The following is a 23,279-nucleotide window of genomic DNA, read 5'->3' on the forward strand; positions in this document are numbered from 1 at the left end:
AATATATGCTTAAGAAAAGAAATAATAAAAAAAATAGTGTTATTTACACATATTTTTTAATTTATTTGATCCTTCACTCGAGAATTAAAGAGTGAATAACACCATCAGAAAATTCCTACCATTAGACAATTCCTACCCTTACCCTTTTTTTAATATATTATTTCTGGCCGGATTCCAACCAAAACAAGATATATTTTTTAACATAAAAATGCTAAAATAAACAACATGCTCAAAATGTCCATTTAATTTAATATTTTTTTCCCTTTATTTGTTTTTCATTTCTTTTGTTTAATCGCAATTCGGACAGTCTAAGGAAAGTTTGGCACCCAATAAACTGTAAAACAAAATACAAAGCTTTTCTTACTATTATCTCAACAATTTTTTCCATTCAAATCACAAAACCAGAAAATCTAAGAGCCCAAAAGATCAAATCCAAATTATTAATTTTTTTTCCTTTGAGCTCTGTTTTTCCAGCTAACTTTGCCTTTAAATAAAATAGCTTTGAGTAAAACTAAACCTTCACAAACATTTGCAGCTAATTGTATTTTTTTCCCTGTAATTTTTATTTTTTTGTGTTAAAAGCTCAGGAAGGAAGCTTCACAGTCTGTTGTTCTTGTTTTAATTTTTTTCTCCATCTGGGTTTTCTGTTCCGAATATAATTTCTGGTTAAGTTTTCAAATTTCGAATGAGTGGGCAATTTTAAATTAGTAAAGTAAAAATGGGTTTTTGTTAAAAAGCTCAAAAGATACAATTTTGGGGGGTTTAAGTGTTAACTATGGAGGGTAGGGAAGGTGGTGTGAATAGTAGTGGGGTTACAGTTGTGGGATCAGATGCTCCATCAGACTACCATGTCGCTCCAAGGTCAGAAAACCCGACCCACAACGCTGGATCAACACCTCATGTGCCGGTTGCGCCGCCACAGGCGGCGTCTCTGCCGGCGGCAGGGTCTATGCCGATGAAGAAGAAGAGAGGGAGGCCAAGGAAGTATGGACCGGACGGGAGTGTCACCATGGCTCTGTCACCGAAGCCCATATCGTCCTCTGCGCCGCCGCCGGTGATCGATTTCTCGGCGGAGAAGCGTGGGAAAGTGAAGCCACCCAGCTCAGTGAGCAAGACCAAGTACGAGGTGGAGAATTTAGGTAATGAAATAACAGTTTTTTGGACATACCCTTTTGAGTTTGAGTGATTTTATGCTTGTTTTTGAGCTAAAGTCGAAATTTTTAAGGTTGGTTTTGTGTGGTTTCTGTGTTGGGATTGGGTGAGATATACTCTAAATAGAGGGTATAGATTTGGGGTTTATGGGATGCTTGTTGGGTAGATGTGGGACCTCTGATTGGATGCCCTTCTTACTTGAAAGATCTTGGTGTGTGCGTGGGTGGTGGTTCTGAAAGATGAGTGTTTTTGTGGGTTGGTGGTATGGGAATGAAGGAATCTTCTTGTTCTGGCTGTCCTTTGGAGGCGGCCTTTCTCTCACCTTTTTGAGGAAGAAAATGATGTCAGGTGCCAATTTATGTACATGCTAAAGTCTGCAAGTCATGGTGAACAGACTTGGACCTGAAACCAGTCTTCAACTTGCTGACAGATCTAAATAGTAAACAATAACAACCTCATCCTTTTATTTATGTCTTGTCCATGTTGAAGATCTGATTCTGGTTTTATGTTGTTTCATAGGTTTCTCAGAATGTAATAATCCTAGTCAGTTACCAATGTTCTTTGGTGTTTGAGTACATCTAGATTGTGGTCAGTCAGCTTTCATAGTATTCTTCGAATGATTCTCTACAACATGAATGGTGGAACATCCGTTGTCATAGATACTTGCATGTGTTGGATTCGAGTTTGTCATCTGCTGGCTGCATGAATGTCTGCATGAAAATTTTGAAATCCCATCTACCAATCATCTGCAGAAATGTGTCGTTTGGAATTTGGGTCATTTTTGGCTATTAATTTTGATAAGATAATTGTTTAGTTTGCATGCAGATTTTTTATTGTATTTTTAAGATTAATTTGGGACTGACATTTAACATTTTGGGACTACTTCCAGTCTTTCAGTGATTTAATTTCATCAATGCATCATAACTCTATCCTTATTTTTTCTTTTTCCTTTTGGATAATGCACTAATTGTTCGGATATATGAACAGTTATTCTACATTATACAAAAGATAGATTGAAGTGAATGTCGGAAATGTTGATTTAGCACAATGGTGTACTTAACTTAGTTTTATAAATAACTAGCTTAGCACTACTGGAATAACCAGGAATAATTCAAATCCTTCTGACCAATAGTTTTCAATTACCTAACTGTAAGCATTACTAATATTCTATTTACATTGTTGATCAGGTATGTGTAGTAGTTATCTGACACAAGTAAAGATGGTAAATTATAGATTATAAGGGAATCAAGTGATATTTAATTACAGGAATGCATATGATTTCTCTCTGATGCGAATGGCAATGCTTTGGAAATGATACCTAAAATCATCTGTTGGTCTGTGTTTGTATCTGTAATTTATGAAGTCTAAAGATGACAACTTCTGGATGTTAACAAATTTATGCAACCACGGCTCTGGAAGCTTGGAAAATCATACTGGAATAAGCTACTCCTCCCTTGTAAATGGTTGCTGTGAGCTTTAATCATAGTATAACGCCAACAAGCCGCAGATGGAAGTTTTTGGATGATGATTACTGCATTAATGTGATAGTGTTATTTTTTGTAGTTGTCTTGGTCTGACATAAAACAAGCGTGTCAGCATAATAAGAAAGTTTTCCTGATATGTTTTGTGGTTGTTGGTGTCGGTTTTCACTGAGATATGCAGTTGCCTGAAGTCATCAACACTTGTTTTTTCTTGGTAAAAACTGAAGATAAATGTGTACCTTTTGTTATGTTTTATATGTTTATTTATTTATGAAGACCATGAATTTATTATGGCTCTTGAAATGATCTACATTACTCTGCCTTTGATTTATGGAACAAGTACCTTGATGTGAAGTGCATGAGTAAAAAAATCTATGACAAGGTTGAGAGCTCCTTGTGAGGTGGCTAATCCTGTTAGTGTTCTATTTTTACAGGTGAATGGGTTGCATGCTCGGTTGGTGCTAATTTTACAACCCATATTATCACTGTTAATTCGGGAGAGGTAATTAACTCTAATAATTATGTTTGTCATATCCTACATTGCTAAAACCTTCATGATGTCAATGGTTGGTCTAAATGAAAATATTACATAAGTTAAATCGCTGGAGATGGCCTATTGTGAGTACTAGATTGGTAGATATTATTTACTTCAACCAGTAATTGGTGGCCTGTTTTACACTTTCAGATCATTTAGCAACTTCGTTAGGAGTTTTGGTTTATAACTTCAATGGGTACTTTAAGAACTTAAGTTGACTTTTCCCTTAACAACCGTGGTTGTCTTAGGATGTCATGATGAAGATTATATCATTTTCTCAACAAGGTCCTCGAGCAATATGCGTGCTTTCTGCCAATGGTGTTATTTCAAGTGTGACTCTTCGTCAGCCTGATTCTTCTGGCGGTACATTGACATACGAGGTGATGCATTTTAACCTTTTTATGATAATATCGCTGTTTCATTTGGATCAGTAATGTGTGGCATTTTTTTTTTTCCTGTAACATAATGTGTGGCATTTTGGAAGTATTCTGGAATGGATAATTCTATTAACAATGATTTGCTTAGTATCTGATATTTTTTCCCCATAACTTTCTGCTGTGTGTACTGTAAGCATAAATATAATTAGTTTTTTTTAGTTGATTTTTTTCTGTTACTGATTGTATTAAGTGGCATACTCATTCTCTGATTCCGCCTTACTCGTAATGAGTATTGTTTGAGACTTCAAAAGTTGGTGACTTTTTTGTTATTGGTAATGCTTCCTCACAGAGCATGCAAAGGAAATCACCAATAAAGACTATATCCAGTTTTTATGTCTCCTTTTAAGACAGGGAGCTTTTTGTTGTTAGCCCGTCTGTTTTCATTTATTTTTCATGTCATACTGTGAACAATGATGAGGCTTATTTTCTTAGTCCGTGTGTGGTTAAAGCCCTATCTTGAGGTAACTGTTATTATTTTTTTCTTTTTTTCCCTTTTTTCCTTGGAGGCCAAGTGATTTTCTACACTTCTGATAATATTGATCGAAGAAAATTTTAGCATCTGTGTTGCTGACAAAAGTTATACTAAACGAAGACGAATGCTTATGCCTTTATTCAGAAGTTTGGTATCGGAAAAGTTAGTTTGGAAGAATTGTGCCTTTCCACCATTGTTGTCAAACTCATTACTCTCTCAATCACATAAATTTCAACTTTTTCCTCATATGCAGCCCTGATTTCTGATAATTTGATTTAGTGATTGTTTTTCATTTAACTTTCCCAAACCACAGGCTGGGTTCGTTTTTACTTATCTTTTGTATTATTAAATGTTCTTTTGCTAACCACGGGTGGGTTCTCGTCTTTGCATTCTTGTTCTTGCAGGGCCGTTTCGAGATATTGTCTTTATCGGGTTCATTTATGCCCAATGAAACAGGAGGGACAAGAAGCAGATCAGGCGGGATGAGTGTTTCTTTAGCAAGTCCAGATGGGCGTGTTGTAGGTGGTGGAGTTGGTGGTCTGTTAGTAGCTGCAAGTCCAGTGCAGGTATGGCTTATTTTATTTCCAAATGTCTACCTGCGTCCTTGCTCACTTTCACAAGAAAGCAAAAAGGCAGGATGGTTACGGGCTGCTTTTTAACGACAACGAAGCATGATCTGAGATTTCTTCCTTGCTTTAAATCAGGTTGTAGTAGGCAGTTTTCTATCAGGAAACCAGCATGAACAGAAGCCCAAGAAACAGAAACATGATTACATGGCTAATGCAACACCAACTATGGCTGTTCCTATTTCAAGTGCCGACCCAAAATCAAACTTCTCATCCTCGACTGCCTTCCGTGGAGATAATTGGTCGTCATTGGCATCAGATCCAAAAAACAAGACTGACATTAATGTATCTTTGCCGGGAGGTGTAATGTGAAGAGTAAGTGCTTCTAGTTGCAATATGAGGTTTCTCACTGACCACATTGGCAATTAAGCTCCCCTATTCCCAACCGTTGGATCTCACTTGTCCTTGTTTGTTGTTGTCTGTAAACTTGACTACTAGTATCGTCGCAGGGTTCAACCCCATTTGAGGTGTTCTTTAATTTAGCCGCGTAGGAAGGCTTCTAGTGCTGCTTCGGCAGCCTGTTGTGACATCTAGAGTAGTTTGATCATGTAATATTAGCGACCGAATCTGCCTTTCCTTGGATTGATGTAATGTGATTTGAAGTTGTTTGAGACGTATTCACTCATCTTTCTCGATCGTTTGATTCTGTTGGTTCAACTCCGTGAACTTCAGCTTTCGTTCCTTTGATTTAGTTAGAGGAAGGCTGAAGGCAGGAAATAGGTAGCCTGTGGGGATGTACAGTCTTGGAAAATGATGAAATTTCCGGGGGTTTCCGGTTTGCTTTGGATTTGTTGTTTTGAGTACTTTTGCAGGGGGAATAGATACATTCCTAATGAAAGTTGAACGTAGATGGACCTTATCTCCGACTTTCTCAGTCTTTCTTGTTACCGGTTGTATACAGTACGTTTGTATCTCTTACTAAGTGCTAGTATGTCTCTCTTCACCGCCGAAAGAGAGAAAAAAACAGAGGGAAGGAAATTTTGATTTTCCCTATCAACTTTTGATGTTTACACCATAAGCTACATTTAGTAGTTCTCATGTGTGCGGGCGACTGGTTTGGAGGGGACATGAAGTCAAACTCTAACAAGTAGACAACTATCAGACACAAACATCGATTAAGACAACTCCTAAGAGAAACAAAAATTGGGAAGTCTTGAAGATTATGACTACAAGTTGCAACTACACACGGCAGATCACCACCATAGTTTGCCAAGCAATCGGCCACCTGATTTCCTTTGCGATTAATGTGAGAAATCCAAACATGCATGGAGAGAGAATGGTATAACAATTTGCCCAATCAATTGACAAACGCCAAGGCACATGAGAAGATCCTTTAAAAAAAAATGCAGTGCCAAATAAGAATCACACTCAATCCAAAGAGAATGCCAACCCATCTCCAAAGCCATATGAAGAGCATGAATAATAGCTTCAAGATCGCCTCCAAGGTAGTAGCACCGCCAAATATCTTGCAAAGCATTCAAGACAATGACCCAAAATGGTCATGGAAAATACCACCAAAACCAGCCATGCTCGGAGAACCACGAGTTGCATCGTCAGTGTTAACTTGAACTTGAAAAGCACAAGGAGAAATCCAAAGAAACTCATGAATTCTAAAACTTGCGAGCGAATGCCACTAGCACTGATCAACTGTAAACATTTTCCCTTCAAAACGGAATAAATTTCGAGCTTGCCAAAATGAGTAAAAACCTGTCCCAATCATACCCCACCATAATAACTGAAGTTGAGTACCGAAACCACGCCACAAAGGACGTTGACTGTGATGTCGGAGAAAAAAACACTGATTTTGGAGTTTTTGTTTACCAGATTTCATGTCTCTTTCACTTGTAATCACATCCGGCAACTCCAACTCAACTCAAGTCAGCTGTCGTCAACATCAACAACTCATTAATCGGATTTATAAAGAGAAAATGAGTGCACGGGTAGATCTAAATTATGGAAAACTTCGAAATATAAAAAATTATCTTTGCCGGACTGGATTTTTTCCACCCGTTCAGGGCCTGGTGGCGTGGCGTGGGGTTGCCATAGGAAGCAGCGGTGTGAACAATTGCGAGAAAGGTAGGGAAAAAAAGGCCTTTGTTGCTTATATTGTTATAGAAATATGTTGGGGTTTTTGAACATTAGTGCTTGCAAAAGATTAAAATTTAAAAAAAACCTGATGCTAGATTAAATATTCAATTTAATCCCTTGAGTGTACTTTTATCAAAATTTGCATTCAATTTTTCTTATTTAATGTGTATTTTTATTTAATCTCTTATATTAAATTTTAATTTTATTAATATGCACATATTTAATTTTTTAATTAGAAATGAACGTAAATGAGAAAATATTAAAAAAAAATTGTGATACAAAAATATATAGATACATAAGTGTACAGAAATAATGGTGCCAAAATATATAAAATTGACTTTTTTGTACCAAAATATTTGTACCTACATGATTGTACCGAAATATATTATAATGTACCTAAATGTCAATACCAAAATGTATGTACCAAAATGTACGAACCTAAATGTCAATACCGAAAATGTATGTACCTAAATATCAATACCAAAATGTATGTATCTAAATGTATTTACCGAAATAATAATTGAATTAATGTACCTAAAAGTCAATACTCAAATGTGTGTATCAAAGTGTATGTAACGAAATGTCTTATATTGAATCAATGTAACTACATGTTTGTACCGATAGATATACCAAAATATTCAAATGTATTAATGTACCTAAATGAAGACCATACAAAATTGTTATCGGAATATATATTATAAAAAATTTAGTTACCTAAATGTAGACATTAAAATATATTATGATGAATGAAATAAAAATTAAATTTAAATGTAATTAATACATTAAAATAAAAATAAAAAGATAAAATAAAACATCAAAATACAACTAATAAATGATATGATTAAATGTGCTAGGGACTAAAATTGGATTTTAATCTTACATATGGTTATAATCTAAAACTCATCTTTTTTAGGGATTAAAATGAAGTTTCTAAAATATGTTTTTACTTGATAATGAAACCATAATGCAATGTTTGATGATATGAAAACTTGTCACGGATAATTATAGCTTGTAAGTTGCTACATTGTTTTATTTTTATCAAGGTTTTAAAAACGTTAGGCGCTAATTGTGCGGCAGGCTAGAGCCTAATGGCTTAAGTAATTTATTATATATTTGCATAAATCAATGCCTATTTATACTTAATGAGCGTTTATCTAAGTATTTAATAAGTCCCTTACATTTTAATGAAAAATCAAAATGCAAACTGAAAGTATTGATTTTCTGTCTAAATGAGAGTCGCAAGCTAGGCGGGTGCCTAGGCAGGCCAGGCACCCGCCTAAACAGATCTAGACCCACTTTCTTAATTTTCAAACGCCAAGGTACTAATCGGGACGCCTAAACAGATCTAGACCCACTTTCTTAATTTTCAAACGCCAAGGTACTAATCGGGACTGTAACCAGCCTTTTAGTGCCTAGGCAAGGCTTAAGTGGCGCTAGGCGGAGATTTAAAAAACAATAATCTAGGTGGCGCTAGGCTTATGTTGTCTATCTAAATAAACTTAAAAGGGTAAATTACATTTTACCCCCTTAGGTTTAGGTGCAATTGCAATATCTTATAACATTTTTAAAACATTTCACTCTTATACATTAACTATAATTTTCATTTCATTTTAATACAACCATTAGTCAATCCGTTAAATTGACTGTTAAATAATGACGTGGCATATATAAAATCTACATTTTTAATGAAGTGGATGCCACATGTACAAAAAAAAAAATTTAAAATACCAATTTAAATATAAAGCTAATATAAAAGAAGGGGTGTGCTATCCACACATTTCTTTTTACTTCTTCCATACCCCTTGTTATTTTCTGTCATTTGATCTTCTTTAATTCATCCGATCCGACGGTTGAAAATTAAAAAGGTGTAAGAGAAGTAAAAAAGGCTGTGTGGATCCCTTAAAACAAAACTAAAAAAAAACACAAGCGGGTCCACATCTTCTTTTAAATGTCTTCTGAGTCTACACTCCCCTTCTTCTCCAGCTACTTGCTCCAGCGAAAAAACGTATGTAGAATCTTCAGATCGGCCCCAAATTGCAGTACTTAATCGAGCAAAAACCACATAGCAATCCAAATGGATTTGTGGAGGCGCTGGGTCTGGGGAATTTAGGATTTGAACAAATCCCACTCCCAAATTCATCAAATCCCACCCCAAAATTTACCTCCCTATCTAGGACTTGCAGGTGGCGGGCGGCGGGCGCGGGAAACGTCGTTGAGGTTGCTGTAGTAGCATGAGGAGAGAGGCGGAGGGACGCCGACTTCGGCCCTGCAACCTGGACCTGGGTTTGGGGGAATTTCGGATTTGGACAAATACAACCCCCAAGTTCACCAAATCCAACCTCCAAAGTCACCAAATCCAACCCCTAATGTTTTCGAATCCAACCCAACCCCTAAATTCGATCCGCGTTGGAGTTGTTGATGGCGTAGGAGTTCTAGGTGTCTGAGGGGTTGAGTTAAGTGGTAGCGAATTTGTCGAGGAACTTGTTGTCGAACATGACGATTCCCACGCCAGTGCTGCAGGCGACGAGGCCGCGGGTCTTGAGGGACCAGAAGAGGATGAGGAGACACGGAGGAGGTGGGAGACATCTTTGAGAGAGTAGCGAAGGAGTCGACGTCTTAGGGCTTCTTCGATGGCCTGTTGTGAGGAGAGCAGTGTAAACCTTTATATGTGGAACTTAAGTATAATCAACCTAATATTTGAACTACGTGTAAGTATGAGAGAATAGAGTGATTACACTAATATAAACGCACGAAAACATGCAACACACTTACTTGCTGAGTTCGCCATAGAGATCAGAAAGCAAGAAACAATGTAATCACAATGGAACTAGGGTTTGTAGTAGCAGGTTTTACTACAAGAACTTGTGGTGCATGAAAGGCTGTGTTCTTCTCTTCTCTAGGACTCAAAAATGTTCTGCAAGTGATGGAGATTGTATCAAAATGAACTGGCGTCCGAGAAAAGAGACCATGCAGCGGTTTTAATCATGTAAGGCCATAACTGCTCCATCCATCGTGGTTGCAGTTATCCCACGTTAAGTACAGTTTTTAGCAAACTCATTCTCTTAAGTTCACTTCCCTTTTAAGTGTTTTATCATGATTAAAACACAAATTACGAGTCCATTAAATCTTCATAACACATACAATAATATGGTTTTGTTACAACTCACACCACTCGGAAAACCTTACAAGGAGGTGTTGCAGACGGGAGGAGAGAATGAGATGTTGCAGACGGAGGAGAGGAGAAGCCTGGGATTGGAGTTTTTGGGGTTCTGCCGACGGATGAGATGTTGCAGCAAGAGGAGAGGAGGAGGTGATGGGTTTTGTCTGGGGAAAAAATTGGGGGACGGGGTTGGTGACGGGGTTTGGTGATGGGAGAAGGGGTGGCTCGGGTGGACAAGGGGGTGGTGGTGGGAGAAGGGTGGGGAAGATGAAGAATTTGTATTTTATTTTTTATTTTTTAGTTAATTATTTTAATATGTTAATATTCAAATTAGATTTTAATTTTTTATTAATTTTGTATGCCACGTGGGACACGTTTGTCAGCCACGTCAACATAAATGTGAATCCCATATTTGCCATGTCATCAGTTAACGGTTCTAACAGATGTATGAAATTAAAATAAAATGATAAGTAAATGTACGAAATTAAAATGTTTTAAAAATGTGGTATGAGGTTGCAATCAACCCCAAACCTGAGGGGGTAAAATGTAATTTACCCAACTTAAAAGCTTTTATCCACCCATGCACAAAATTTCATGAAATAAAAGAAGACCCAAGAGGATCCTCGCCGGATCTTCTTTGTGAGGATCCTCCAATCATATTCGTTTATTGTACATCGTGCAGTTAGAAATTATTGTAATTTTTATTATTTAAAATTGAATATAAACAGTATCTGACTGATATATGATGAACAAATGTGATTGGAAGATTCTCGGAATTTTCACAAAAAAGATCCAACGAGGAAACGAGGATTCTCAATCAAAGAAGACGAGGTCAAAAACATACTTCTTAATGAGTCTGTCATCTCTGCTTATGTAATATTTTATCATCCTGTCCACTTCAAATCATTCCCGAATACTGCTTTTGATTGAAGTCAATGTCTATTTTTACGTTTGTTTTGGTCAACAGCCTAGAAAGTTAACCGTGTTTTGGAAACCTGAACTGCCACAAAGATTCCCAGAAGTTGAGTTGTGTTTTAAAACTAAACGTACAAGTCATCAGATACATGCATGCCCTCAACCAAGTCTTGTTTGGGCTTACTTTGTAAGAAGCACTTGTTCTTCTAAGCACTTATTTTTTTAAAGTTTTCATTAAAAATACTACAATATCCAAATTGGAAATAAAAAAAATATGCCATGATATTTCTATATAAAGCATTGTTTTGACTCAATAACATTTTTAATTTACCACTTAGTACTACAGTCTAGTGGTATTTATTTTAATTTGTAAGTAAGAAGTTTTAGGTTCGATTTGCTAAAGACGAATTTGAACCACATTATTGCTAGCTCACTGTAAGGCTAAGCTCCACCCACTTCTCCCTTAATGTAGATAATATCGTTTGTTAAAAAAAGAAAAAAAACTTTTAACTTGATTTCCCAAACACGAGCAAAAGCGTGCTTAGCTGTGAAAACGCTTTTGATCATTTCTTAAGCATTCCCAAACAAACCCTTTTGCTCTGCACAAATTGGCTTCTTAAATACAACTCTGATTTACATCTAGATTGCACAATTTATGAAAACGTGTTAAACTAATGATCATGTTGACTTTAGTTCCGCAAATACACTCCAATTTCGTATACTTTATTAATTTTGTGTTTGCCCAAATTACACTAATTTTGAAAAATGAGTGAATTTGGACATGGCTTTTCTTCTTAGTAGGTTCAAAAGTTAGCTTGGAAACCCATGAGAAAAGCCGCCTGTTTCTCTGAGCAAGAAAACTCAGAAAACAGTGCTTAATTTATGCTTCAAGTTTTCATCACTTAACAAAAACTATTAGCTAAATTTTAAAGTCAAATTTGGAGTATACAAACAATATACTCCATCAAACTTTCCGGGAAAATCTGCAGACACCTCTATAAATTACATATATTCTCAGAGGAAACTTGAGAATTAAACTATCAACATCCCATCTGTTTGTAAAGACCAGGACATGATGTTTGTTGGCGTACCAAGACCTATTTTTCTATTGCTGTTCTTAGCTTCTGCTCTTGTTCTGAGCTATTTTCTACAATCAACCTCACGACGAGATCTTCAATTCTCGTCCAATCCTCTGTTTGTGTTTTCGTTGTTTAACATCATTATCGGTGCCATCATTGTTGGAAATCACAGGCCATCTTCCGGGGAAGCCGATGACGCCATATCTTTCATGCATCATTCGTATGAACTGGAAGAAGATGGAGCTGATGACGCTGAGGATGCAAAGAGTGATAAATACTCGAGTTTGGAGGGTTGTGACCACAGTAGGGACCATGTTGATGACAACGATGATGGTGAAAGTGAAGATGATGATTTTGATTTTGAAGGCTACGAAGAAGATGACGACGACAATGGTAGCGATGATGAGATTGGTTGGGGAGACATGGATGAATATGACTGTAATTTGGAGAAACGAATCGAAGACTTCATTGCCAAGGTTAACAAGGGATGGAGGGAAGAGAGGTTAAGGGATGGTCTCTCCTATCCCTTACAGCTAACCTACCTGTGAATTATTTACAAAGCTCAAGAAAATAATAATTTAATTTTACTATAATTTTCCTTTGTCTCTCTTGTTCTCTGCCATAGAATGCATAAGTTTAACTGATACCTGCAATGCTGAAATGCACAGATGCTGAAATGCGTGATAACTGTCGCCTCGCCTGTGTGAGTAAAAATGATATAGCATCCTTTTGAACAAATAGTTATTTCCAAAAGTCTTAATGTGTAGTGTTCCTTCAAAGATCAAAGGGAAGCAAATTTTATGCAACAATTACGACTGATCAGTAGTTCTATACTACATACAAGTGAACTTCAGAAATATTTTGAATATTATAGCTGCAATCAACCAATTTGCCTACCAGAGCAATAGTTGTACTAACCAAGACCTGATCCGGTGTCCTTGGGAGGTGCGTCAGCCTTGATACGAGGTGGCCTAACAACACGATCAATGAGCCCATATTCAAGAGCTTCCTGTGCATTAAAGCGCTTCATCCGACTTAAGTCTTTGTTAATCTGAATATACACAGTTCAGAATGATCATTCACTGAAACACATAAGCAACGATGCTTCATGCATGGGGTCATAAAACCACTTCACCCAAAAGTGATTATAGGATTATTAGTCAAACTAGCTAACCTTTTCAACTGACTGGCCTGTTTTTTTAGCCAACTCATTAAACAGGTAATCCCTGATTCTGAGAAGTTCATTTGCTTCATTTTGTATGTCATCGGCCTGCCACAAGATTTTGTAAAGACTCGTGAACACAAGGACCAAAAATCTAAGAACTTGAAAGGCATCTATAGAAGCCATTTTAGGCATTGACAGGAAGCAGCGATACCTGACCACGAGCAGCCCCGGCAGGAGACTGTAGTGCAATTCTTGATAGTGGCATTGCAAATCGGTTCCCCTAAGAAAAGCAGAAATTACAAAAAAGGTGGAATTTCAGAGTTTAGTCATCTAATAAATAAATGACAGCAGTAATATTTTCAGGAAAAACTTGATATAAGTCCAATTTTTTTAGCCAATAGTAGGAATAGTCCAATTTATTAAAATAAGTCCAATTCCTTAAATTTAATTATTTAATTATCAATAATTATCTATTCAATGATAAGATTTATTATAAAAATCAAATTTCTTCCTGATTATCTCTTTGATTATTTATTTTTATTTTTTGTTATTTCTTAAGGCCGGCGATGCTGTATGGCACAGAATGTTGGGCGGTGAAACATCAACACGTACACAAAATGGGTGTAGCGGAGATGAGGATGCTTCGTTGGATGTGTGGGCACACGAGAAAGGATAAGATTAGGAATGAGGATATCCGGGATAAAGTAGGAGTAGCCGAAATTGAAGGAAAGATGAGAGAAAATCGGTTACGGTGGTTTGGACATGTGCAAAGAAGGCCTACTGACGCTCCGATTAGAAGATGCGACTATGGGACAGAGGTTCAGGGCCGAAGGGGTAGAGGAAGACCTAGGAAAACTTTGGAAGAGACTCTAAGAAAAGACTTAGAGTACTTGGATCTAACGAAAGACATGACACAGGATCGAGCACAATGGCGTTCTAAGATTCATATAGCCAATCCCACTCAGTGACTTGGATTTTCCAAGTCTCCAACCGAGAAGTTTTCCTCACTCGGAAAATTAAGGGAACACTACCCCAACCTACATGCTCCACTCAGAAAGCTTCAACATACAAGCTTCAACAAAAAAAAAATCAAAGAACTTAGCGAAGAAGGCTTTGGTGTATTTAACACAATACGTTGAAATGAAGGAAAGCTTATTTATTGATATCCCCGATAAGCTACAAATATGTACATATACATGAGTCAAAATAAACACACAAGAGGGAGCCTTCACAAAGGTTGCTTAGGAGAAGTCTCAGCAGTCGGTAGAGCCCCAGAAAGAGAAGGCACCGGAGGGGGATCATTTGGAGCCTCAGTACTGGACAGAACCCTAGAAGGAGGAGGCATCAGAGGTTGATCATTTGGAGCTTCATTACGCGGTATAGCCCCAGAAGACGAAGGCAATAAATGCCTTTGGAACAAACCCACAAATCTCTGATGATCAAGTAAAACCTGACCATCAGTTTCCTTCATCTGGTCAAGCTTCCTCTTCATGTTTGTAGCATAGTCATGTGCGAGCCGGTGCAACTGTTTATTCTCATGCTTGAGCCCTCTAATCTCCTGTTTGAGACTCATCACTTCAGCCGCCAATGATTCAACTTGGCGGGTTCGAGCAAATAGGCGTTGGGCCATATTAGACACAGAACCTGCACACTGAACACTGAGAGCCAGCGAATCCTTAACAGCTAACTCATCAGACCGTTTAGAAAGTAGTCTGTTATCTTTGGGAGTGAGAAGGTTCCTGGCCACCACCGCAGCGGTCATATCATTCTTCATCACGGAATCCCCAACGGTAAGAGGACCAGTAGGGGAGACGAAGGATGGGCGCCATATGTTGTCTGGAGAAGGCGGGGCTGCCTCTTCAACAAGGTTCAAGTCAAAACGACGGTCGGAGGGGCCAAACATTTTCAAAGGTGTTGAAGAGAGAAGAGGTCGGACAAATCAAGATCTTAGAAGTGCAAGAATGAAGCTTCTACTGGTGGAGATTCAAGTGTGCTTTGGAACTTAATGCCAGCCCTTATAAAAATCTGCACTCGACGGAGCTTCAGAAATCGAAGAGGCGTCTGCTCAGAAATCGAAGAGGCGTTTGCTTTCTCAAAAGCTGGGCTGCTTAGAGATCACGAGGGTTGATCTCAGAAATCGAAGAGGCGTTTGCTTTCTCAAAAGTTGGGCTGCTCAAAGACCACGAAGGCTGATCTCAGAAATCGAAGAGGCGCTTGCTTTCTCAAAAGCTGGGCTCCCCAGAGACCACGAGGGCCGATCTCAGAAATCGAAGAGGCACCTACTTTTCCAGCCTTGTCAGCACCTGTCACACGCACACTCAGCTTTGCGGAAATTATGGGCATTCTGTCGAAGACTTCTGGGGAAGTAGAAAACACATGAATCTTACTGTTCAATCACCCACTTCCCACACGCAACAATAGCTCATGGGTACCACAGAAAACTTTGCCAAAGTTCTCTGCCAAAGTTGAGCACGTGAAGCTTGCAGCTCCCATTACATCGCTCTGACCAAGAAGGGTAAAAGAATAGCAAAGAAACAGCACTAACAAAGTTTAGACCCATAAATTTTGAAGGTCTAGCTACCATATTATTACCCACAAGGGTAAAGGAACAGTACCACTGCTGGATAATTGGAAAGTCCCTGTGTGTCAACCTCTGTGCTTCGTGGCAAGGTAGACTAGCAAACATGCCCAACCTTTACTCATATTCGAGAAAACACTCCCAATAAGATTGCTTGCTCCAAAATCGAAGAGGCACCGTCCTCTGAATCTCGAGAGCCAGACTCCCAACATGACTACTTTCTTAAAAATCGAAGAGAGGGTAAAGGAACAGTACCATTGCTGGATAATTGGAAAGTCCCTGTGTGTCAACCTCTGTGCTTCGTGGCAAGGTAGACTAGCAAACATGCCCAACCTTTACTCACATTCGAGAAAACACTCCCAACAAGATTGCTTGCTCCAAAATCGAAGAGGCACCGCCCTCCGAATCTCGAGAGCCAGACTCCCAACATGATTACTTTCTCAAAAATCGAAGAGACACTGCTCCCCGAATCTTCAAGAGCCAGACCCCCAGCATGATTGCTTTCTCAAAAATCGATGAGGCATCGTTCTCCGAATCAATCGAAGAGGCGCTCGCTTTCTCAAAAGCTGGGCTGCTCAGAGACCACGAGGGCCGATCTCAGAAATCGAAGAGGCACCTACTTTTCTAGCCTTGTCAGCACCTGTCACACGCACACTCAGCTTTGCAGAAATTATGGGCATTTTGTCGAAGACTTCTGGTGAAGTAGAAAGCACATGAATCTTACTGTTCAATCACCCACTTCCCACACGCAACAATAGCTCATGGGTACCACAGATAACTTTGCCAAAGTTCTCTGCCAAAGTTGAGCACGTGAAGCTTGCAGCTCCCACTACATCGCTCTGACCAAGAAAGGTGAAAGAATAGCAAAGAAACAGCACTAACAAAGTTTAGACACATAAATTTTGAAGGTCTAGCTACCATATTATTACCCACAAGGGTAAAGGAACAATACCACTGCTGGATAATTGGAAAGTCCCTGTGTGTCAACCTCTGTGCTTCGTGGCAAGGTAGACTAGCAAACATGCCCAACCTTTACTCACATTCGAGAAAACACTCCCAACAAGATTGCTTGCTCCAAAATCGAAGAGGCACCGTCCTCCGAATCTCGAGAGCCAGACTCCCAACATGACTACTTTCTCAAAATCGAAGAGAGGGTAAAGGAACAGTACCATTGCTGGATAATTGGAAAGTCCCTGTGTGTCAACCTTTGTGCTTCGTGGCAAGGTAGACTAGCAAACATGCCCAACCTTTACTCACATTCGAGACAACACTCCCAACAAGATTGCTTGCTCCAAAATCGAAGAGGCACCGCCCTCCGAATCTCGAGAGCCAGACTCCCAACATGATTACTTCCTAAAAAATCGAAGAGACACTGCTCTCCGAATCTCGAGAGCCAGACCCCCAGCATGATTGCTTTCTCAAAAATCGAAGAGGCATCGTTCTCCGAATCTCGAGAGCCAGATACCACAGACCACTTTTTCAAAGTGCTCTGACAGAGTTAAAACATGTGAAACTGGCAGCTCCCACTACCGTGCTATGACCAAGCAGGGTAAAGGAATAGCATTACTACTTGTTAGGGAGACTCCTATATATGTCGACCCCCATCCCCAACGGACAGGCAGACCTGCAAAAATGCTCAACCCTTCATCATATCTGAGAGGGCACTCCCAACGAAGCCTTTCGAAATATTCAGCTTTCTTTCCCCCCGATAATACCTCTGCAAACAAGCTATACTAGAGCAAGAATATCTCATATCATCAGGGTTAAAAGCAAGAGTATCCCATATCATGCTTTTTCCCTGTCTTTTCCTTTGGCCTTGTTTTTACCTGCAAGACAAGGAGAAAGAGAGCAATCAGTCAGCACTTGGAATCAAGCTTCCAGCCAGGATCTGACTGCCTGGAACCCCTTACCTGATTACTTACCTGGCATTGCTCTCGAGTACTCATCTTCAACATCTTATGTTTCCAGGGAAGATTCCGCATTTGCTTGAGGAACAGATAGGGCAAGTGCGAAGGATACAAGGAAGCATGTGGAGACAAGCGTAACAGCACACGTGCCGATACATCCATTACTCTGTCAAAAGCAAAAGTATCCCATATCAGCAGGGTGGAACGTACTCTAGATTTGATGGACTTGTTTTGACCCTCAAATTCTTCAGTCGGCCTTATACTCTGGAGGAAACCAGAAAACCCTCCAGCTCAGTTCAAGAATAAGCCTGTGGAAAGTTACTTCTTCAAAAGCAAAAGTATCTCATATCATCTCTTCTCATTTTTCTTCTCTTTATCCTTCATGCTGCTGCAAGATGGGGAGAAGGTGAACAATCAGTCGGAGCTCTGATTGCTTACCTTGTCTGTCACCTCTTTCAGCAGACCCCCTAGCTCGGCGACTTGGGGGACTCCTACTACATGGTTTGTATCGCGCTTGACCAAGCCTGAAACTACAAGTAAGCTTCAAGTGAAATTGATACATTACCTTGTGCATCTCCACCAGTTAAAGATACCACCCCTGGATGGAGGAAGAGTACTTCCAGAGAAGATGCCACATCTACCTATGAGACAGATAAGGCAAGTCAAGACGACTCCACACTCCGATACTTAGAAGTTTCGTGATTACGAGATCATTCTCCCACAATATTTCCTAATGTCATTTGTACTAAATCATTCACTTGTACTCACTAAAGGAGAGCTTGAACCTATGTACTTGTGTAAACCCTTCACAATTAATGAGAACTCTTCTATTCCGTGGACGTAGCCAATATGGGTGAACCACACACATCTTGTGTTTGTTTTCCTATCTCTATCCATTTATATACTTATCCACACTAATGACCGGAGCAATCTAGCGAAAATCACAAAAAGCGACCGTTTTCGCTACCTAGGATCTATCTTGCAAGAGAACGGAGAATTAGATGGAGATCTCAACCATAGAATACGAGCTGGATGGATGAAGTGTAAGAATGCATCCGGCGTGTTGTGTGACCGTCGTAGGCCACTGAAGCTCAAGGGAAAATTTTATAGGACGGCAATAAGGCCAGCGATGTTGTATGGCACAGAATGTTGGACGGTGAAGCATCAACACGTACACAAAATGGGTGTAGCGGAGATGAGGATGCTTCGTGGGATGTGTGGGCACACGAGAAAGGATAAGATTGGGAATGAGGATATCCGAGGTAAAGTAGGAGTAGCCGAAATTGTAGGAAAGATGAGAGAAAATCGGCTCCGGTGATTTGGACATGTGCAAAGAAGGCCGAATGACGCTCCGGTTCGAAGATGTGACTACGGGACAAAGGTTCAGGGCCGAAGGGGTAGAGGAAGACCTAGGAAAACTTTGGAAGAGACTCTAAGAAAAGACTTAGAGTACTTGGATCTAACGGAGGACATGACACAAAACCGAACGCAATGGCGTTCTAGGATTCATATAGCCGACCCCACTTAGTGGGAAAAGGCTTTGTTGTTGTTGTTGTTGTTGTTTTGTTATTTCTTGTTCTTCCTCCTGCTTTAAACCCCATTTATAGATTTTATTTTTAATTTTTATAATCAACCTATATCACAGGTTAATTATTTTTATGTATCTATATGACAGATTTTTTTTATAATCAACGTGTCACAAATTAATATGTCTTGCTTGTAGGTATATTATGTTTTTTCCTACCTTTTAGTTAGGTTTCATATCTCGCTTACAGGTACAATATATATTCATATATTTGTTACTTGAGTTAAGGTAGAATGTTTTGTAGATAATTTATGTTAGTATATTAGTTTTTGTTGTTGTAAGATATTACATAGATTTTTTGGGGTTGAAAAATGCATGATACTAGAATATTTTAATTGATTTTTAATATTTAAAAAAAATATAAAATGAGTATAAAAGAAATAAAAACATGTAATTAGATAATTGGACCCACTCCTAAAAACCATCTATATTTTTGGACATAGATCTAAAAGCCCCATATTTTTAAGCAGTACAAGAAGATAATCCATCAAATCATCAATGCATGGCGGTGCTAAACAGCATGAGTTAAACGATGTGGTCAGATAGCAATATTAGAGACAGAGAAGTCCTCTGGTCAAAGTGCTAACTTCATATCTAATTCCCCCACACATTATACCGCATAATCATAGCTGTACTAACTATTGTACTTCTAAGGCTAAGAAGAGGAAAAATGAAAACTTATGTCGACCCTCTTCATGATGAGCATTAGTATCTAGTACTAAGGACTTCATCAACCTGGACTAAAAAAGAAGTATTACCTTCTCTCCAGCGGCTAGAAGAAAGGCTGCCAAATTATAGGCATAGCCTACACAATGGGTGCCGACAGGACTTTTTAGGCTCTGCATCGTATCATATATAGCCATGCTCGGAGTAAGCTGAAAATAGCGCAAGTTTTAGATATGGAGCATGGAAAAACAATAATAGAAAGAAGTAAAAGATTAGCTCACATCTCCACCAGGACCGTTGATATACATATAAAGCCTTTTGGAAGAATCAATAGTGTCGAGGTACAGCATTGTTGCCAAAATTTGATTGCTAAACTCTTCATCTATATTCTGCCCAACGAAGATAACCCGTTCTCGATACTACATTCCAATAAAAAAGAAGCTTTCTTAGAGAAGCAACAAAAATGAGATTTCAGTAAACTCAAGAAGTTGAAATCCAAACAGAATTAATTCTCAACTTCGGATGGCATTTAATGTATTTTTTTTTATCTAGCTATCAAGATAAGTTCACGGAAGATTTGGAATTATCAATAGAAACAAAGTATAAGCTCACAGTACCATTTGAAATATTTGGGTGGGAACAAACAAACTGAAAAGCTTCATCATCTAAATACAAATATGGTAAAATAATCTACTTGAGTGGGATCCAAGCCTCTTAATTGGTGATACACGAAACAAAGGGTCATTCTTAGATGTGTTCTGTACCTAAGTTAATGACCTGTACCTATAACATCCTATGTCAACTGTCTGCTCTTTTCATATGGAATTAAGTTTAACTGTAACCACTTACTAGAGCATTCCACAAATCAACCCATTGCCAAGTTCCCTCACCAGGAGTTCTATAGGGCACCTTTGGCGTCCCTATAGGCATCATTCCAATTTGTGCCCGAGATGGTCTATGGTTTCGTGTCCTGAAAAGTGCAAACATTGAGATACATCATCCGTGCTTTGACAGATTGATTTAGAAATTCAAGCAACTCTCAGATTTAATCAAAAAGAAGAAGTTATTATTCTTTTTATTTCAAGAGAACCGAAAAATTGAGGTTCCGTAGGGAATTCATGATAACACTTATAAAGGGATATTTTGGGGCACGCCAATCTATTGAAAAACGATATTCTAAACTACTCTAATTACGGGAAGGTGGGATTCGAACTTGGGTGCACCTGGCATACACAGCTTTGGCCAAGTAGCATAATCCACATCTGCAAACCCTACTATAATGCTCTACAAAAATTCAAGTGGCCACCACCCATGTATCGAATTTACACTAATTTTCGCCACAGAACCAGAAAACTGCAGAAGAATTAAGCAAATGAACACAGCCCATATTTTAGTTACCTGGACTGAAGGCTCTTATTAACTTTGCCGTAGAACTCAACCGTCAAGTTAGGGTTTTTAGCTCCAAAAGTACCTTAATTTTGTCAAAAAAAAAAAAAATTAAAATGATTACATAGCAGAAAAAGAAGACCGAAATTAGCTCCCGAGAAGGATGGAGGCAACGAATACCCAAAGACTGCAGCTTTAATCCTGAATAATGCTTTGTTGAGCAACTGCGGAAGGATAAATGGATAACTACAATTAGAAACACTAATCTTTTTAATTTTTTGGATTAGAAAACGGATTAAAAGAGAAAAGAACAAAAAATCCATGAGAATGATTACCTGGGAGGAGGAAGAGAGAGCCTAGCTTGGCGATGGAGGCCTGGAGAAGAAGTGGTTGGGTGAAAAGAGACTGCCATTTTCACCAACTGAGAGAGAAAGTTTTGGGAGGTTGGGATGGGAGGAAGACGAAGAAGGGAATAGACTAGTTTTTTTTTCTAAACTGTCGTGTTTTTGACGGGTCGGGTGATTGGTTTTGTCATCATCATATAAGATCCGACCCTGATTCAAGTTTGAAATGTCACAACAAAAAGCTTGACTACCGGGTGTACTCAATTAGCCTGGAGAATCCTCGTCGAATCCTCAAATCACATTCATTTATCGTATATCGTACGGTCAGAAATTATTATAAATTTTTTATTTAAATTTGAATTTAATCAGTACCTGACAACAAATGATCACACGATGTACAATAAACAGATGTGATTGAAGGATCCTATCTTCTCAATTAGAAGTTTAAATGACTTTAAAAGAGTTTACAAATGTATTTAATCAAGATTCAAAATAAAATAATAAAATTTTGTAGAAATTCGATTGTATTCATTTGAAAATTTAAAGTTTTTTTATAATTTTTTTGGGTATTGAATTAAGATTTTTAAAGTTAAGGTATGCGGCCAAAAGTAATCTAAAAAATCTTTGAGTTGACACATGAACTTTTATTGGAGATTGATGGAATGTCCTTATTAATCTGGCGAATTCCATATTTATTCCACACACATTTTAACTCTCTTGAAGACTTGAGATGCTGACTACAACTTCCCCAAACTCCACTACTGAGAAAAGTCAAGGGTATTAAAGATAGGATTAATAACTAATCTTTATCTTTAAGTTTTTCTAATTGAAGACCAACTCAATCAAGTAAGGGATCACAATCATCTCTAATAAAAATACTACGAGATAAATCCTAAGATATTATTTAATTAATAATAATTTTTTCCTCCATCTTATGGATGAACACTGTGCTCAACTGGATGATGACACATGACATGGAAAACCTACATATGTTGTGGCCCTATGCTCCTATAAATACTCTATTCTACAACAAATTCTGGTAAGTTTTTGCACGCAATTAAGACCTAAACTCTTTCTTTTTTTTTTCTTCAGAAAACTAATATAGGCATAAAAAATTCATTGGCCAACCCTCCCCAACACTCCTTGGGCACCTGCCTTTTGGTCTTTGATCAAAGGTGTTTAATTGCTTTGTGATTTGTTAAGACAACGAATTTTTGCTAACACAAATTGGTGCTTTCATTGAGAGTTAAACTCAAATCTCGAAGAAGCCCTCGCAATTCCTTTCAGAATTTTCCCCCTCTTTGAATTTTTCTAGATGCTCCCAATCTTCGAATTTTAATTCCTTGTTTGCGTGCCCTAGGGAAAGGAGACATGGTTGAAAATTTTGAAACTATGATGAATGGTACGCTTTACGTACCTTGACATAGACCGGAGAAAGGAGAACATGACGTAGCCATACGCCACCGCTTCTTGCGGCTGAGCATGATGGCTAAATGACCCTTGCCGCCGCCACGAAGCACTACTACAGCCTAGTAGACCACTGCAAGCAACCCAAGCCAAGAGGCCATCGTCGCATGCTAAAGTTAGAACCTAGTGGCTCAAGCCCAAGGTGTGCAGGCCTATAGAGCTACCCCAACAACTGCCTTTGAAGCCAAACACCCCCAACCATAGTTGGCTCAACCATCAGATTCAATTCAACAAGC

At 38.5% G+C, this 23,279-nt stretch overlaps 3 protein-coding genes across 3 annotated transcripts; 2 read left to right on the forward strand and 1 right to left on the reverse strand.

Annotated features, from left to right (window-relative positions):
* The first annotated feature begins 312 nt into the window (after positions 1-312).
* Positions 313-5,320, forward strand: LOC126620115 (AT-hook motif nuclear-localized protein 1-like). The gene is made up of 5 exons (XM_050288595.1): positions 313-1,139; positions 3,068-3,135; positions 3,417-3,548; positions 4,482-4,643; positions 4,782-5,320. The coding sequence occupies exons 1-5, from the start codon at positions 776-778 to the stop codon at positions 5,013-5,015; spliced, it is 960 nt and encodes a 319-aa protein (XP_050144552.1). The 5' UTR covers positions 313-775; the 3' UTR covers positions 5,016-5,320.
* A 6,614-nt stretch (positions 5,321-11,934) lies between these two features.
* Positions 11,935-12,538, forward strand: LOC126620122 (uncharacterized). The gene has a single exon (XM_050288603.1). It carries the CDS (start codon positions 11,939-11,941, stop codon positions 12,491-12,493), a length of 555 nt encoding a protein of 184 aa, XP_050144560.1. The 5' UTR covers positions 11,935-11,938; the 3' UTR covers positions 12,494-12,538.
* Positions 12,539-12,649: 111 nt separating this feature from the next.
* Positions 12,650-21,741, reverse strand: LOC126620119 (ATP-dependent Clp protease proteolytic subunit-related protein 2, chloroplastic). Its single transcript, XM_050288601.1, has 9 exons — positions 21,568-21,741; positions 21,413-21,456; positions 21,245-21,317; positions 20,696-20,816; positions 20,128-20,265; positions 19,939-20,055; positions 13,322-13,390; positions 13,120-13,215; positions 12,650-12,996 (listed from the first exon to the last, which is right to left on the reverse strand). Exons 1-9 carry the CDS (start codon positions 21,642-21,644, stop codon positions 12,859-12,861), a joined length of 873 nt encoding a protein of 290 aa, XP_050144558.1. The 5' UTR covers positions 21,645-21,741; the 3' UTR covers positions 12,650-12,858.
* Positions 21,742-23,279: the final 1,538 nt, after the last annotated feature.

Source organism: Malus sylvestris, chromosome 4 (genome assembly GCF_916048215.2).
Source record: "Malus sylvestris chromosome 4, drMalSylv7.2, whole genome shotgun sequence".
Classification (NCBI taxonomy): Eukaryota; Viridiplantae; Streptophyta; class Magnoliopsida; order Rosales; family Rosaceae; genus Malus; species Malus sylvestris.